At 41.9% G+C, this 14430-nt stretch overlaps 2 protein-coding genes across 4 annotated transcripts in view; both read left to right on the forward strand.

The window, feature by feature from the left end:
* SAE2 (SUMO-activating enzyme 2) overlaps window positions 1-14430 on the forward strand; it is a 106129-nt gene that overhangs the window by 50016 nt on the left and 41683 nt on the right. For 2 of the 3 annotated variants that reach the window (XM_087401557.1, XM_087401718.1), the window contains 5 exons: window positions 5608-6066; window positions 6183-6412; window positions 6574-6700; window positions 6798-6980; window positions 11338-11435. In XM_087401557.1, the coding sequence (XP_087257683.1) occupies window positions 5608-6066; window positions 6183-6412; window positions 6574-6700; window positions 6798-6980; window positions 11338-11435 (1097 nt within the window). The remainder of the gene's footprint in view (window positions 1-5607; window positions 6067-6182; window positions 6413-6573; window positions 6701-6797; window positions 6981-11337; window positions 11436-14430) is intronic. The other variant, XM_087401641.1, reaches the window with a different exon arrangement.
* Window positions 1830-3776, forward strand: LOC147905336 (uncharacterized). The gene is made up of 2 exons (XM_087378391.1): window positions 1830-3279; window positions 3389-3776. Exons 1-2 carry the CDS (start codon window positions 1871-1873, stop codon window positions 3774-3776), a joined length of 1797 nt encoding a protein of 598 aa, XP_087234517.1. The 5' UTR covers window positions 1830-1870.

Below are 14430 nucleotides of genomic sequence, written 5' to 3' on the forward strand. Positions count from 1 at the left end.
GTGGGCTGCACATTTCTCACCTTAATAGAGACAGGGGGGGTGAATACATGTCAAAGGAGTTTGCTGTTTTTGGGGCTTCCCGTGGTATCAATCATCAATGCATGGTGCCTTATACTCCTCAACAGAATCCCGTGGCTGAGCGAAAAAATAGATCAGTGATGGAGATGGCCAGGTGCATGTTGAAAGGCAAACATTTACCTAATAAGTCGTGGTTTGATGCGGTCATGTGTGCGAATTACATCTTGAATAGATGTCCTACAAAGGCATTGCAGACTATCAGCCCTTATGAGGCTTGGACGGGTCGTAAGCCTCACATTTCCCACATGAGGTCTTTTGGATGCTTAGCTTATGCTCATGTGCCTTCACAGACGCGCACTAAGTTGGATGATAAAGATGTCAAGTCATTTTTCTTGGGTATAGTTCAGAGCGCAAGGGCTATAAGCTATATCAGCCCCGCATGGGCAAGTGTTTTGTTAGTCGGGATGTTGTGTTTGATGAATCTTCCACTATGCCTTTGTTGGACTGTTAAAAACAGCCTGTTGTTGATGCCCCTGACATATTTGACAGCTTGATGCCTTTGTTTCCATTTGATGCTCCGGATGATGCTCCATCTGAGGTAGTACCTCCTCCATCTATTGGTTATTTGCAGCCACATGTGCAGCCATAAATTCAGCGTGATATGCCTCTTATTGATCAGGGTCATTTGCGCATGTTGGCTCCTTGACACATTAAAAGACAGCAAACAAGACACTCCTCTGCCAACCCTTACGAGAGCAGCTGTTCGGAAAGAGTATGCTAGTTCTGTTGCTTATGCATTGGTTGCTATAGCATGCAATGAAGAGCCATTATGTCATCAAGTTGCCTTTCAGAATGATTGTTGTGTGAGTACTAAGGGAGAGAGGAGGTGAATAGCGCCACTGAAGCAGTGTTACGCTGAAACGCGTTTCAGAGCCCAGCCAGGCCTGAAACGCCGTTTCAGAGACCAAGCGTTTCTGAAACGCGTTTCAGGGCCCGAAACGTTTCGGGACCCTGAAACGGCTGGCTGAAACGTTTCAGCCAGCCTGAAACGCGTTTCAGGTTGCTGAAACGCCGCGTTTCAGACAACAAACGTTTCTAGGTCTTCAATGTCTTGCGAGATGCGCCGCCAGCCCCGTTTTCTTCCTGTTTGCCTCCGATTTTTGCCTCCTTCCACTCCTTCAGCCTCATAGTTTATACTCTCTCCAGAGTCCATCCATCCTCAAGGTTTAGGGGCCCTCCTTCAGCCCCATTCACTCCTGACTCCTGAGTCCTTTCCTCTCCTTTCTCTCTTGCAGCCTGCTTCAGCCTTCAGCCCTCCATCATCATTTTCTCCCCTGCAGCCCTCCTTCAGCCCTCCTTCAGCCCCCTCTTTCAGCCCTTTCTTTCAGCCTTCTGTTCCCTCCTCTTTCAGGCCCCACTTTCAAGTTTCAGGCTTCAGCCCTCTCTTTCAAGTTTCAACCCTTGGCTCTCTTTGCAGTTTCAGCCCCCCTTTCAAGCAACAAGCTTCCAAAGTTCCATGGCTTCAAGACACCCTACCCCTGAGTCTCAGTTGGAGGTAGAATTCACCCAATCAGATTTTTGGTGGAGTCAAGTCGATCTCCTGGGTGGCTACGACTCCAAGAAAGGAGGCACTCGCAAGTTCATGTGCAGGCGTTGTTGATTGAAAAGAGGTGGGATTCCTGATAGGGTGAAGGCCCATCTTCTTGGCATCAAGGGAGAGGGGATTACAATATGCACTGAAATATCCGAGGAAGAGAAAGCAAGGTTGGCACGAGATGTCGAGGCATTTCCTTCCGCGAAGAAAGCTAGGACTATTGCATCCACTGGTGGAGGAGCTACTTCAGGTGCTCATATGGCTACTGCAAAAAGGAGTCCTCTTCCCTCTGCTGCTGCTACTACAATTTCATCTTCTGGGAGTGCACATGTTCTTGGAGCTACAGGTTCTACTCCTATTGCATCTCCTTCACCTCTCCCACCTACACGAAGGCAAAGCACTCTTTATACTGCATGGCATCCACAAAGGAAGGCACAGGTAGATGCAGCCGTGGCCCGTTTCTTTTACTCGAATGGGATTAGTTTCAATGTGGCACGGTCTGCTTATTTCAAGGAGATGGTGACTGAAATTACAGCCTTTGGGCCCACATACACCCCTCCCACTTTTGATGCATTGAGGGGAAAGCTTCTAGAGGATGAGGTGAAGGCAGTTAATGAGGCCATTCAGCCTGTGAAGGAGAAATGGCATAAGTATGGGGTCACTTTGGTAGCAGATGGCTGGAGTGATGTACGTAGTCGATCACTAGAGGGTATTTTGGCATATTGCAGAGGATCTTCTTTGTACATACACTCCATAGAGTGCGGAGTACAACAAAAAACAGCAAATGTTTTGATGCAGATGTGGGCAGATGCAGTGGAGTATGTGGGCCCGTCTAATGTTGTGCAGTTGGTTTCAGATGGTGAAAATACCAATAGGGCTGCAGGTGCATTATTGGAACAAAGGTACCCCCATATTCAATGGAGTTCTTGTGTTGCCCATTGTTTGAATAATTTGTTGAAAGACATTGGCAAATTACCTTGGGTAAAAATTGTAATTGATAATGCAAGAGAGATGGTTGGGTTCATTACACGCCATCATTTTTCTCTCTCTTTGTATCGCACCTATGCAAGGAAGGAGCTTTTGAAGTATGCAGAGACAAGGTTTGCATACAATTATGTGATGCTTCGCAGACTCATTGAAATGAGACCTGCTCTTAAGCAGGTTGTGGCAAGCCCACAGTGGGATGCATGGCCCACTTCAAAGCAGGCTCTTGGGATATTGGTGTACGATTTGTGCATAGGCAGCGATGACTTTTGGGCTGATGCATCACACTTGTATGACTTGTGTAAGCCGATTGTCTTGTTGCTAAAAAAGGTTGATGGAGACATGCCTTTTATTGGCAAGGTATATGAGGGGATGGATCGCATGATAGAAAATATCAGAGTGTTAGAGAAAGATCCCCACAGGTTGAAAGAGGTGGAGGAGTTGGCTGTGACTAGGTGGAATCAGTACTACTCTCCCATTCATGCGGCTGCATTTGTGTTGGACCCAGAGTTTCAACACAAGGCAACTGCACAACAAAGTGATGCAGAGGTGGTCCGTGGTTGGAACCTCACTCTTCAGAAGATGGTGCAAATGCCAGAGGCTCGCCGGACAGTGAAGGACCAGCTCGCCAATTACCGCAATAAGGAGGGCATATTTGGATGGCCAGATGCCCAGCATGACAGGTAATCCTAACTCATTTAAATTCTTAAATTTTACTATTTAATGATTCATAATTTTCAGATTTCATGAGCTTTGCCATATATCTGAATTTTATGATCTCTCAAATTTCAGATTTCGAGTTGGGTCTGTTACATGGTGGGAGGATTATGGAGCTGATTCCCCACAGCTGCAAGCGCTTGCCATTCGGATTCTCAGCCAGGGTTGTAGCTCCTCCTCTTGTGAGCGCATGTGGAGCAGCTTTGCCCACATCCATACAAAGAAGAGGAACCGTCTCAAAGCACACAAGGCGAACGATCTTGTCTTTGTTAATGCAAACTTGCGTTTGCTTAACAAGATGAGACAAGAGTACACTCATGACAAGTTCATTGGTTTTCATAAGCCTGATGACACCCTCACTGATGATGATGAGGAGGGGGAGGATGATGACGACGACGACGACGACGATGAGGAGATGGCAGTGGAGGAGGAGGAGGAGGAGGAGGAGGAGGAGGACTCTTGAGTCTTGAGCAGCTGAGCTATCTAGATTCGAGAATCTAGATTCTACATTATGGATTTTGATCATATCATCAGTGATGTAGCGGTTGGCCTTAAGGCTTAGAGCCTAGGCTTTTGGGAATCTGAATTTTGTACTTTTGACTCTTGAGTCTTGAGTCTTGACTCTTGACAATGAGACATAATAATATATGAATCATATATTATATTGCCTTTGGCATTTTGTAACTTGTCAATCTTCAGCTTTTCTCATTGATTTCAGATTTGTCATTTGTATTTGTAATATGTATTGCTCACTGCTAAGCTAACTTCTAAGCTCCAAGTTCTAAGTTATAATTTGTAACTTGTTCTAACTTCTAACTTCTAAGTTCTAACTGACATTGTGCCATGTGGTAAGTATTATGCACTATATTTTAAGTTACAGGTAGGCTGTAGGCTGTAGCATTCTAAATGTGTGTGTTCTCATCTCCAAACTCCCTTTTGTAAACCTCCCTTGCTGACGTGGCGTTTCCCCGTTTCAGCCCTCCCAGAAATCCCGAAACGTTTCCGTTTCCGTTTCCGTTTCCGTTTCCGTTCCCCGTTTCCCCGTTTCCGTTTCCCCTAACTATGTTTCGAAGTAATATGATCAGCACTGTTTTTTCGGGGAAAAAAAAAGAAGTCTCTTTTTTGCCCCAAAAAAAAAAATTGTTCTGAAATTGGAGTCATCACTGTTGAGGTTTCTCTCTACAGGTCATCCATGGTCCTTCAAAATCCAAGCAGCTCCTACTGCTCTTGGCTAGGTAATTTTTATTGACAGTCAGTCTTGATCTATAATCATGATTAGGTTGATGGTCATTATGAGCCTTCCTGACCTGTTTGATATCCCCAATTGAGGGAAGCTTTTCTGTGGAGGACCCCCTCGTCATCATCATACTTGTTGATATAAGGCAGTCAAATTGGTATGTCTTTGGTACAGGGCCAGTTATACATTCTTTGTGCTGTAGCCTATCTGTTATCATCTAATAAACCGCTTTCTTTCAGAACTAGGTTTAACTTTTCTTCTTGTCAGTTCTAATGTTTGCATATGGCAAGGATACAATGCCTGATGTTAATGCTTTCATCATGTCAGCGGTTTGTCTTTTTAAATCTATCTCCTATCTCTCCTTTTTGTTACAACCATTTTTATAGCAAAATTTGCCAGTTTGTTTTAAACTAATGCTAATATATACAGCGAGATAATGCTGACAGGTCCTTCACTCATTACAATACTACTTGAAATGATGCTGAAGTTCAACATGACTGCTGTATTTACATCTTTTTAGTGGAGTATTTGTGTCGAGCATCTTATGCTATTGCACATAGATAACATGGAGAGAAGGCATGAAAACTTTTCGATACTTGCTGCTCCACATCATATCCATAGTGGCCTCTTCATATGCTCACATTACCAGATGACATAATTGGGCACAACCACATGCATGCCTCTTTGTGGGCTTGTGCTGCCCTACAACTGGGCATACCTCTTTGCGGAATGCACGCAGCCCTTCATGAAGAGAAATATATCTTGACTTACTGAAAGTGGATGCTTAACTGTAAAATTTGCAATTGAAATCTGTTCAAATTTTATTGGAAGGTCACCTTCAGATGTTTGCAATATCCTGTTTCAAATATCAAGAACAAAGGTAGAAGCATTTGTATGTTTGTCAATCAGGGATATTTTGGACTGTAACAAGTTGTTTTTGTACTTATACAGTCCAGGAGAGTATCAGTTTGCTCTATTGAGTAATCTCCGCTGTACTTGCCTTTATTTTGGACTGCAGCCTTTATATGGCTCATTCTTTTTTCGCTTGAAATTGCAGCCAGTGCATTGTATTGTTTGGGCTAAAGATCTTCTTTTTGGAAGACTTTTTGGAGACAAAAGCCAAGCCAGTGATCTTGTTGTACACTCCAAAGATGGCAATGCACCTTCGGATACCGAAGATGCTGATTTTTTTGAGCTCAGAAGAGGCGAAGATTATGAATCTTATGCTTGCAGAATTTTTGATGGGGTCTTTGGTCACAATATTGCAGTCGCTTTGAAGAATGAGAGTACTTGGAAGACCAGGAAAAGGCCTCGCCCATTGTATATGGCTGAAGTTTTGCCAGACCACAAGAAACAAAAGATTGACTCTGTTCAATGCTGGAATGGGGTCACTGACCATTCTGTGTCCTCAATGGGAGTGCTAGGATTGAAAGATCCTCAGGAAGTTTGGAGCTTAACAGATAACGCCAGAGTCTTTTTACAATCTTTACAGCTACTCCTTGACACACGCCAAAAGGTGAAGATGCTGAACGTCTAGAACGACATCTAGAACATGATAATTCACATGGTGTTTAATTGAGTTTGTATTTATCGAAAAAGGAGTATCTTTTTGTGATGGCTTTTCTTTTGCAGGAAATTGGGAATCTAATCTTTGACAAGGATGATCAGTTAGCTGTTGAGTTTGTCACAGCTGCTGCAAATTTGCGATCGTTTTGCTTTGACATTCCCATGCAGACCCTTTTTGATGCAAAGGGCATTGCTGGAAACATTGTCCATGCAATAGCAACCACAAATGCAATAATCTCTGGTTTGATTGTTCTTGAAGCAATGAAGCTTCTTACTGATAACATAGAAAGTTGTAGGTATGCTTTATTTCACTTTCTACTATTTGTGAATCCCTTATTTTTTCATCTGTTGTTTTTGTTGTCAAAATATTTGCTCTAGCATCTGCTTTTTTTTTGGGTGGCATGGTCTTCGGCCATAAATTTTGTGACAAGGTTGTCCCCACCTGCTCTTCTTGTAGTCTACAATGTGACTTCCAATCTGTTGCAAATAGGACAACTTATTGTTTGGAATATCCAAGGAGACAAATGCTGCTTATGCCAGCAGAATTGGCAGGCCCAAAGCCTACGTGCTATGTCTGTTCTGAGGTATAGATTTGTTTCTGCTCTGATTGAGAGTTTCTTTTCTTTGGGTGTGCTTGGGTAGAATCATTTACAGGTGTATTTTACTTGTTGTCTTCCTCAGACTCCTTTGTGGTTGGAGGTCAATACATCAAAAACAAAGCTGAGAGACATTGTAGAGAAGATTGTAAAGGGGAAACTTTCTGTTAACTCACCAATAATCATGCAAGGGGCATGCCTTATTTATGAGACAGGAGATGATTTGGAGGAAAACATGATCACACAATACAATTTGAATCTTGATAAGGTTGGTCTGAGTTTTTTCCTTTTGCAAATGACAGTTTTATGGTTAACATTTATTCAAAATATATTTTTCTCCAGCTTTGGCTTGTTTACACCAGTTGGCTTTATGCTCATGTGGAAATATATGCTGAGAGCTGAATGATGGCATTGTGAAGAAATGGTCTCGTTACATTTACATATTGCATAATTTTCGTGGAAAAAGAGGAGACAATGAATTGCTTGAATGCTTTTGGATACTGAACAGTCAAGCCTAAATTTCTGAATATGTTGTGAAGAGGCCTTTTGAAATAAAACATTTTGTGTTCATAGTCAGTGACTTTGGTTATCTTTTAAATCCCTGAATGCAAGCTGCCTGTAAGAAGATCACATTGAGATATATACACAATTATGTCATACTTGCGTTTGTGGACATACCACCTCAGACAACCCCCACACACAGACATGCTTGTGGGCAACAGATTGTCGGTCTTTTTTCAAGGCTATGTATAAGGTGGCAGAAACTTATGACGGAATATACACTTATGGCACAGAACCGGCTTTGAGGCTAAACTTTCAACAATGTCTCTCTGCTCACTGTACAGGGATGGTAGAGTTATCATTCACCCCACCCCATTCCGAAATAGGGATATGCAGCCTGTGGGGCCAATAGTGCTTTGGCCTTTGCTTTTTGAAATGGAAATGGGACTTCATAGTCCTCACCAGGCAACCTTGTCGAGATCAACTGTCTAGGGGGGAGATACACTTAGACACACTAGAGACCAGAAAGTGGGCTCTAAGCCCATAGTACATGGGTACACATGGATGTTCTAACACCGGTCGGAGAAGTGCGTGGATCAGGGGGGTGGCAGTCCTCTTCCGCTTGCACTAGACACACATCATGGTCATAGGCCCTAATGAGCATGCCTGTCATATGTAGATTAGATTGTCAAGGCCCACATCCATGACATGTACATTGTAGCATGCTTCTTTCCACCACAAACGTTGCACTATGCCAAGATGTAGGGAGGTGTTAGGCTTCATTTCCTTGGCACCACTCTATGAGGACATCCAAAGATACATACAATTCAAGGTCATCTTACTCATAGGGGACTTCAATGCTAGAACCAAGCATGCATGCACGGATCTTGGATTTCTAGGAGGATGCCATCATACTTCCATCTACATAAGGAGAGTTGAATTATGGATCGGAGATGTGCACACTGAATTTATAAACTTTATTTCTAAGGATCACCATAGCTAACTCAAGATCTCAGTTAATAGATTTTATATTGAGGCATGTTGTGGGATCAGAGACCTAAGGTTATGCATCTTTTGTGATACACATGAGGTGGAGATCAAGGAACATGTCTTGATGTGAGGCCTCAGATATCGTGAGATTAAAGGGAAGTATCACTTCTTTTCGCAGATGGATACGTGGATATGGGTAGAGTCATTGACTAACTAAACTAGAGATGCTTTGCACTCTTCGTACACGAGCTCATCGAATTGGGTCTACATTCATAAGACCCCAAAGGATGGGCTATGCTGAGATTGGGACCTTGACTTTCAAGCATGTCAGGTCAGTAGGAGACTGGAATCTAGATATAGGCCAAAGAAGCACCGTCCTATTCGATCTACCATTTTTGTAGCATCTAGACTTAGGCAACCTCACGCCATCCATCAGTACATCCTATAGAGAGGAGCAAAGGACATCAGCGATACTTCTCATACATCGAGGCTTTAAATGGGACTTGAGTTTATCCCATGCAGAGCTAGTTCACTCATGCTTGGCACATGACATAGGACACATAACAAGATCTCCTTCGAATATATGGAGTTTCTTTGCTGCCTTTTCTAGCTTCATTGATAGTTCTCTTTTTCTTGGAGGCAAAATAAACACTTCTAGCTCCCCTAGGGTGTGTCCTCTCATGATGGTTTTACTTTTCATGGTCTCATAGTGTGTGTGTTTGTGTGTCATAGGACACTAGTTTAGTAGTAATCGGCAGCCTGACAAGAGAACATTGCCTTATTGGCTAGACTAGAGAGAATTTCCTAGGGCCATTTCTAGCATGTGTTTTTCCTATGAGTATACATACATGTCTTGTGAATCTATCATGGCCCCATTTAAGGGGATTTTGACATGTTGGAGTGTGGAGTGCAGACGATAGATGTGGAAAGATGGGAAACTCATTGGCTCTTCAATCAGAGAGGATGGCAATTCTCAGTGTGTGGAAAGTACAAAACAAAAGCACCCTAGACATAACCTAACTAGACCTAAATTTGGGGTTTGAAATCCTAAATGATGTGGTAGGCCAAGAACATGTTACTAACCAATGATTAAAGACATGTTGCTAGCTCAGACATATGTCAGATTAAAAAAGACACCACTATTAGGAGGGCATCCATGCCTATGAAACCAAGCATTAACTTCTAACACAAATGCTCACATGATTGAAAATTGGGGTTGTGTGTGTGAAAGAGTCAAATCAGGCTATGTGTCTTGGTTGAGCAACAATCAAGCGATTGTAGAGTTGTCAACAATTGAATTGAGCACATCTCACCTTCAAGATTTTCTAGTGAGCTTGGCCTTCGTTGAACTTGAAGCAGTCCAAGAAGGAACAATTACCTTCTATGACTATATTTCTATTGAAGGAGGACAAAATTTATGGAAAGTTCAGCACATGAAAATATCAAATTTGGAAAACATATCTCTTCTCTAAAGCATCTTTACCAAAGCACTCCCTTTGTACTTTAGAATTTGTCGGATTACTTCATATCAAGGATACGATGCTAGTAATGCTGGGAGTGTTAGAGTAGCTCATTTGTGGTCTCATTTTGTAATGCTATATTCAGTCAATTGTTTGTTTATATTGATATAGATAGCAATGTAAAATGTTGAAGGCATTTTTTGGGGGTCATGCCCCCCCCTTTGCAATTGGACACTCCTTGGCTTTGGTTGGATATTGGTAGAAGATGGATGGAGAATGGTTTGTACAAGCTCAAACAACGAGAGGATCTCTTTTTCGTTTTTGTAAAACCATGGCGAGTAGTTTTTCATGAATGATTGGCTTAAACTAGGGTAACAGCATCAAAATCGGTAGTGCACATACCTAGGAGGTGGTGAGTGAGTGGTTTATTATACAAAGCCCAAATAACCAAAGGATACAAGTTTCCCGTTCAATCCCTATGCAAATACCTTTTTTGTAGGAAAATCTCCACAAATGATTGATTGATAGTGGGCTATCAGGGTTTCATCAGTGCAAGCGGAGTGCATACACCTTGAAAGAGGGTGGGAGGATGGTTTGTATTATGTTAGGTTACTGGGAAGCATTGACCTTACACAATTTATGCTTCAGAGAGGATGCTACGGAAACGTTCCCGAGTCCACACAAAATAGCCATTAGAGAGAGCATCAACCTTTGTTATCATGTTTATAGGGGCTTTTGGATCGGTCATGATACTAGCTGTCCTGACTACTACTACTCTTTTGATAGCATGGTCTGTTCTGTGGTGTATATTTTCGTCCTTTGCATGTTCTTCTCATTGAATTATCTACCCGAATGTACTGCATTCAATATCTTATTGATATCCCTATTCTCCCCATGCATTCATTGTAACCTTGATCCAGTTATTTCCTTTTTGGCCATCGTAACTAAATCATCCACAGAGTTCTATCCCATCTATATACATAATGTCTGTGTTTCTGTTCTTTCTTGGCTGATGCTAATAATAAGTCTGGGTGTACTTCTGATTTTCTGTGATAAACTTTGGTTTTATTTCTAGGCATTTCAACTCAAGGATACTTTTATAAAATGCATAGCAACCAGTGGATGTAAAACTTAAAATTCAAGCAGTAGGAGTGAAGAACGTGGAAATAATTCAAGCTTTCATGATTAGAGAGTATTTCTAATTCTCTTTGCTAAACTTTGGTTTATTACTAGGCGCTGAGGATCTAAAATTTACAATTTGAGGAGTCCGAGTGAAGAACATGGAAATATTTCAAGCTTGCATGTGTAGAGATTTTTGCTTTTCAGGGTAGATATGTAAAGGGTTCATGTTTGTCCTTTGACCCGATGTGACTTTTTGTGACAAGTCTTTTGTTAATCTAGAGAAGATTAAGTATAGAAAGGCTCATAATTTTATAACAATGAAATTAGTAGGGTGCAATGTTAAAATTCACCTCATGCTTTTCGCTATAATATTTCAAGTATCACTCTTCATTCTTTAGTTTATTCCCTCCTTTTTCCTTTGACCATTTGTTATGATGATTTTGCTAGGCAAATTGAATAATTTAGTATATACATTTTTCGCAGACTCTGGACCATTTGTTATGATGATTTTGCTAGGCAAATTGAATAATTTAGTATATACGTTTTTCGCAGACTCTGGACTCCTTTCCAACACCAATTACAAATGGTTCTGTATTGACAGTGGAGGATTTTCAGCAGGAATTTACATGCAGCCTCCAAATAAAGCACAGGTTTTGCTACTAAATATTTGGAGGCCCTTTTTTCTTTGAAGATCTTCAAACAGTCAAAAATCTTCACTTTGCGTCTGTTATTGAACAAAATATTGTATAATGTATTATAATCTGCAGATCGTATGCCCATTTGGGTAGCATGGAATTCTCGTATCCTTTTTTATAGAAGGTTGTTGTCTTCTTTGCCTTTGATTTAATCTGTGACACTCTTTTGTGATCCTTGCCCATCTCTACCGCTGTAGAAAAGGGAAAAGGGGGCAGATGTAGAAAAGAGGGGATAGAGCAGTAGAAGGGAGTGAGGGAGAGATAGAGCAGGTTGAGGGAGGGGGAGAGGGAGAAAGAAGGAAAGACGGAAAGTTTAGTAAATTCTTCGGAAGACCGATGGGTCGGTCTATGAGATTGTGAAAAAACCTGAAACAAATCTAGCTAGACGTTTTCACTTTGCCATACAATTGTTTCAGCGTCGTACCTGCACGTGCTCAGCCATACAGTCCGTACTGATTCGTTCATATATGCTACAGCAGCGCTGCTGCTGTCCGTACAGGCTGCTTGTGTACCTGCAGCTCTTGGAAGCAGATATTCTGTACAGGTGGTTTTTGCAGGGTATCCTTGCAGGGTCCCTTTGCAGGTGGGCAGATTGGGGCATTTTGTCAAATTTGGGGCTTTTCGTGGATTTGCCCCAATTTCAGCTCAATCTCTCTACAAAATTTGTGGCTTTTGTTTTTTGCACTGCAGATTGTCTGCAAATTTGGGGCTTTCAGTTAATTTTCCCTCTTTTGGATGCAGTTGGCTTTTGGCATTCGAATGCAATTTGGCAATGTACTAGCAGTTTGGGATTGTTGCAGGCAGTTTTGGACTCAATTTGAGTGACATTGCAGACATTTGCCATCTTTGCAGTGTTATTTTGGCAGTTTTTTGGGCTTTTGTAGGACATTTTGGGTGCATTTTGAGCCTTTGATTGGCTTTGACAGTAACCTGTCATTGTGGACATGTTTTTTGGCAATTTTGGGTTGTGCATCTGAAATCCCAGGAAAGGATATTATTTTCACTCTTTTTTTTTTCTTTTGGTAGTTATGACCTAGAACAATCGCAATGAAATGTTTGGAGTCCTCACACAGGAGGATAAGTTGGATGGTACCAACTACTCCTTATGGATTTTTATGGTACACAATATCTTAGTTGGCAAACACTTGTGATTATGTCAATGGGGATGAGACACGGCCAGAGAATGTCGTTGCACCTGCCACTCCTCCTCAACAAGGTGGACGAAGGGGTAGAGGACAAGCTCAGGGTGCATGATAAGTGCTAGGTGCAGTAGTTGCTGTAGTGGCGCCTTCCACACAGGAATAGAAAAGGTGGGATTCACGTGATGCATAAGCACTTTCAATAATTTCCCTTTCTGTCAAAAGGTTTATTATTCCGCACATTCAGTCTTGCAAAACCTCAAAGGCAGCTTGGGATATTTTGGAGAGTGTGTTTTCAGCCCGCAATGATGCCAGGGTCTCTTTTCATAAGAGAGCATTGACTCATACTCATATGGATGAGGGTGACTCTTATGTCTGAGCACCTCACTAAACTTCAGGATTCGCGAGAGCAATTGTTGAAATTTGATGAGATCATTCCAGATTCATAGATGGTCACTACCACTTTGAATTATCTTCTCGAGTCTTATCTTGGTTTTCACACCTCATTGAACTTGTCTTTGAGGGGGGGTGGCAATCCTCTCACCTTTCATGAGGTGATAGGGCTTTTGTTGCAAGAAGAACAAAAACCAGGAAGACATGGCTTCACGGGCTAGTGAGCATGCCATGCTTTCGAAATTCAAGCCCAAAGGGAAGGGGCAGCATAAGCAGCATGCAAATCAGCCTACACATCAGCATAAAGCCGATTCTGGATAACCTTCTCACAAGGCTAAGAATGATGCAGAGAAGCCCAAGAGAAAGGGCGTTTGTCATTATTGCAAGAAGCCGGGTCACTACATAGGAGAATGCAAGAAAAGAATTGCCAAGGAAAAGAAAAAGGATTCAAGTATGGTTGTCACAGATTCAGCTCCTCACGCACATGATGGTGATGCTTTAGCCAACTTAGTGGAAGAAGATTATGCCTTTTTGACTTGCATTTCTGATTTTTCGGTGGTTGCTTCGGATATTACAGCCACATCTGAGGATGACTCTTATACTTTTCTGACTTGCCGTTATGATCCTTCTGAGGATTCATGTGCTTTCAATGCCAATGAGACATTGAATAATTGGTATTTTGATAGTGGTGCCACCAAACATATCACTTCCAGCAAGTGTTTGTTTGATTCTCTGCATCCATCACCCGATGGAAAAAGGGTGTCTTGTGCAAATGATTCTTCTTATTCTGTTCGTGGTATTGGTGAGATTGTACTTATAGCCATAGATGGCACAAATTTCAGAATTCATGATGTGCTTTATGTAGCTGGAATCAAGAAGAATTTGCTTTTAGTGTCCTCTCTCAATAAAAGGGGATTTCAGGTCGTCTTTGAAGATGTGAAGTGTGCAATTCGAGATAGGGAAGATGATTATGCCTTGAGACTATCTGGCACACTATTTCGTGGTCTTTTTATGCACTTGAAGTTTCTTCTCCCATTGCTGCTATGCAGATTGCGGAGTTATGGCATGCTAGATATGGGCATATTAGTTATGGCAGCTTGATGACACTTCAAAAACATTCTATGGTTGATGCTTTGCCTCCGTCGGAGTCACCTCCTCCTCATGCTTGTGAAGGGTGCATACTTGGGAAGATGCACAGGTTTCCCTTTAAGAAATACGAGCTGTTCGGAAATTACAGCTCACTCACGGTGATATCTGTGGTCCAATGAGGACTCCTGCATTGGGTGGTTCTCTCTATTATGTGACATTTATTGATGACTACTCAAACTACACTTGGGTCTATGGTTTAAAGGAAAAATCAGATGTGTTCAAGCATTTTCGACACTTTGTGGCAAAGGTTGAAAATGAAACAGGCCTCA

This window comes from Dipteris shenzhenensis, chromosome 1 (assembly GCF_047967505.1).
Source record: "Dipteris shenzhenensis isolate YYH24624 ecotype China chromosome 1, Dip_SZ_1.0, whole genome shotgun sequence".
Taxonomy (NCBI): Eukaryota; Viridiplantae; Streptophyta; class Polypodiopsida; order Gleicheniales; family Dipteridaceae; genus Dipteris; species Dipteris shenzhenensis.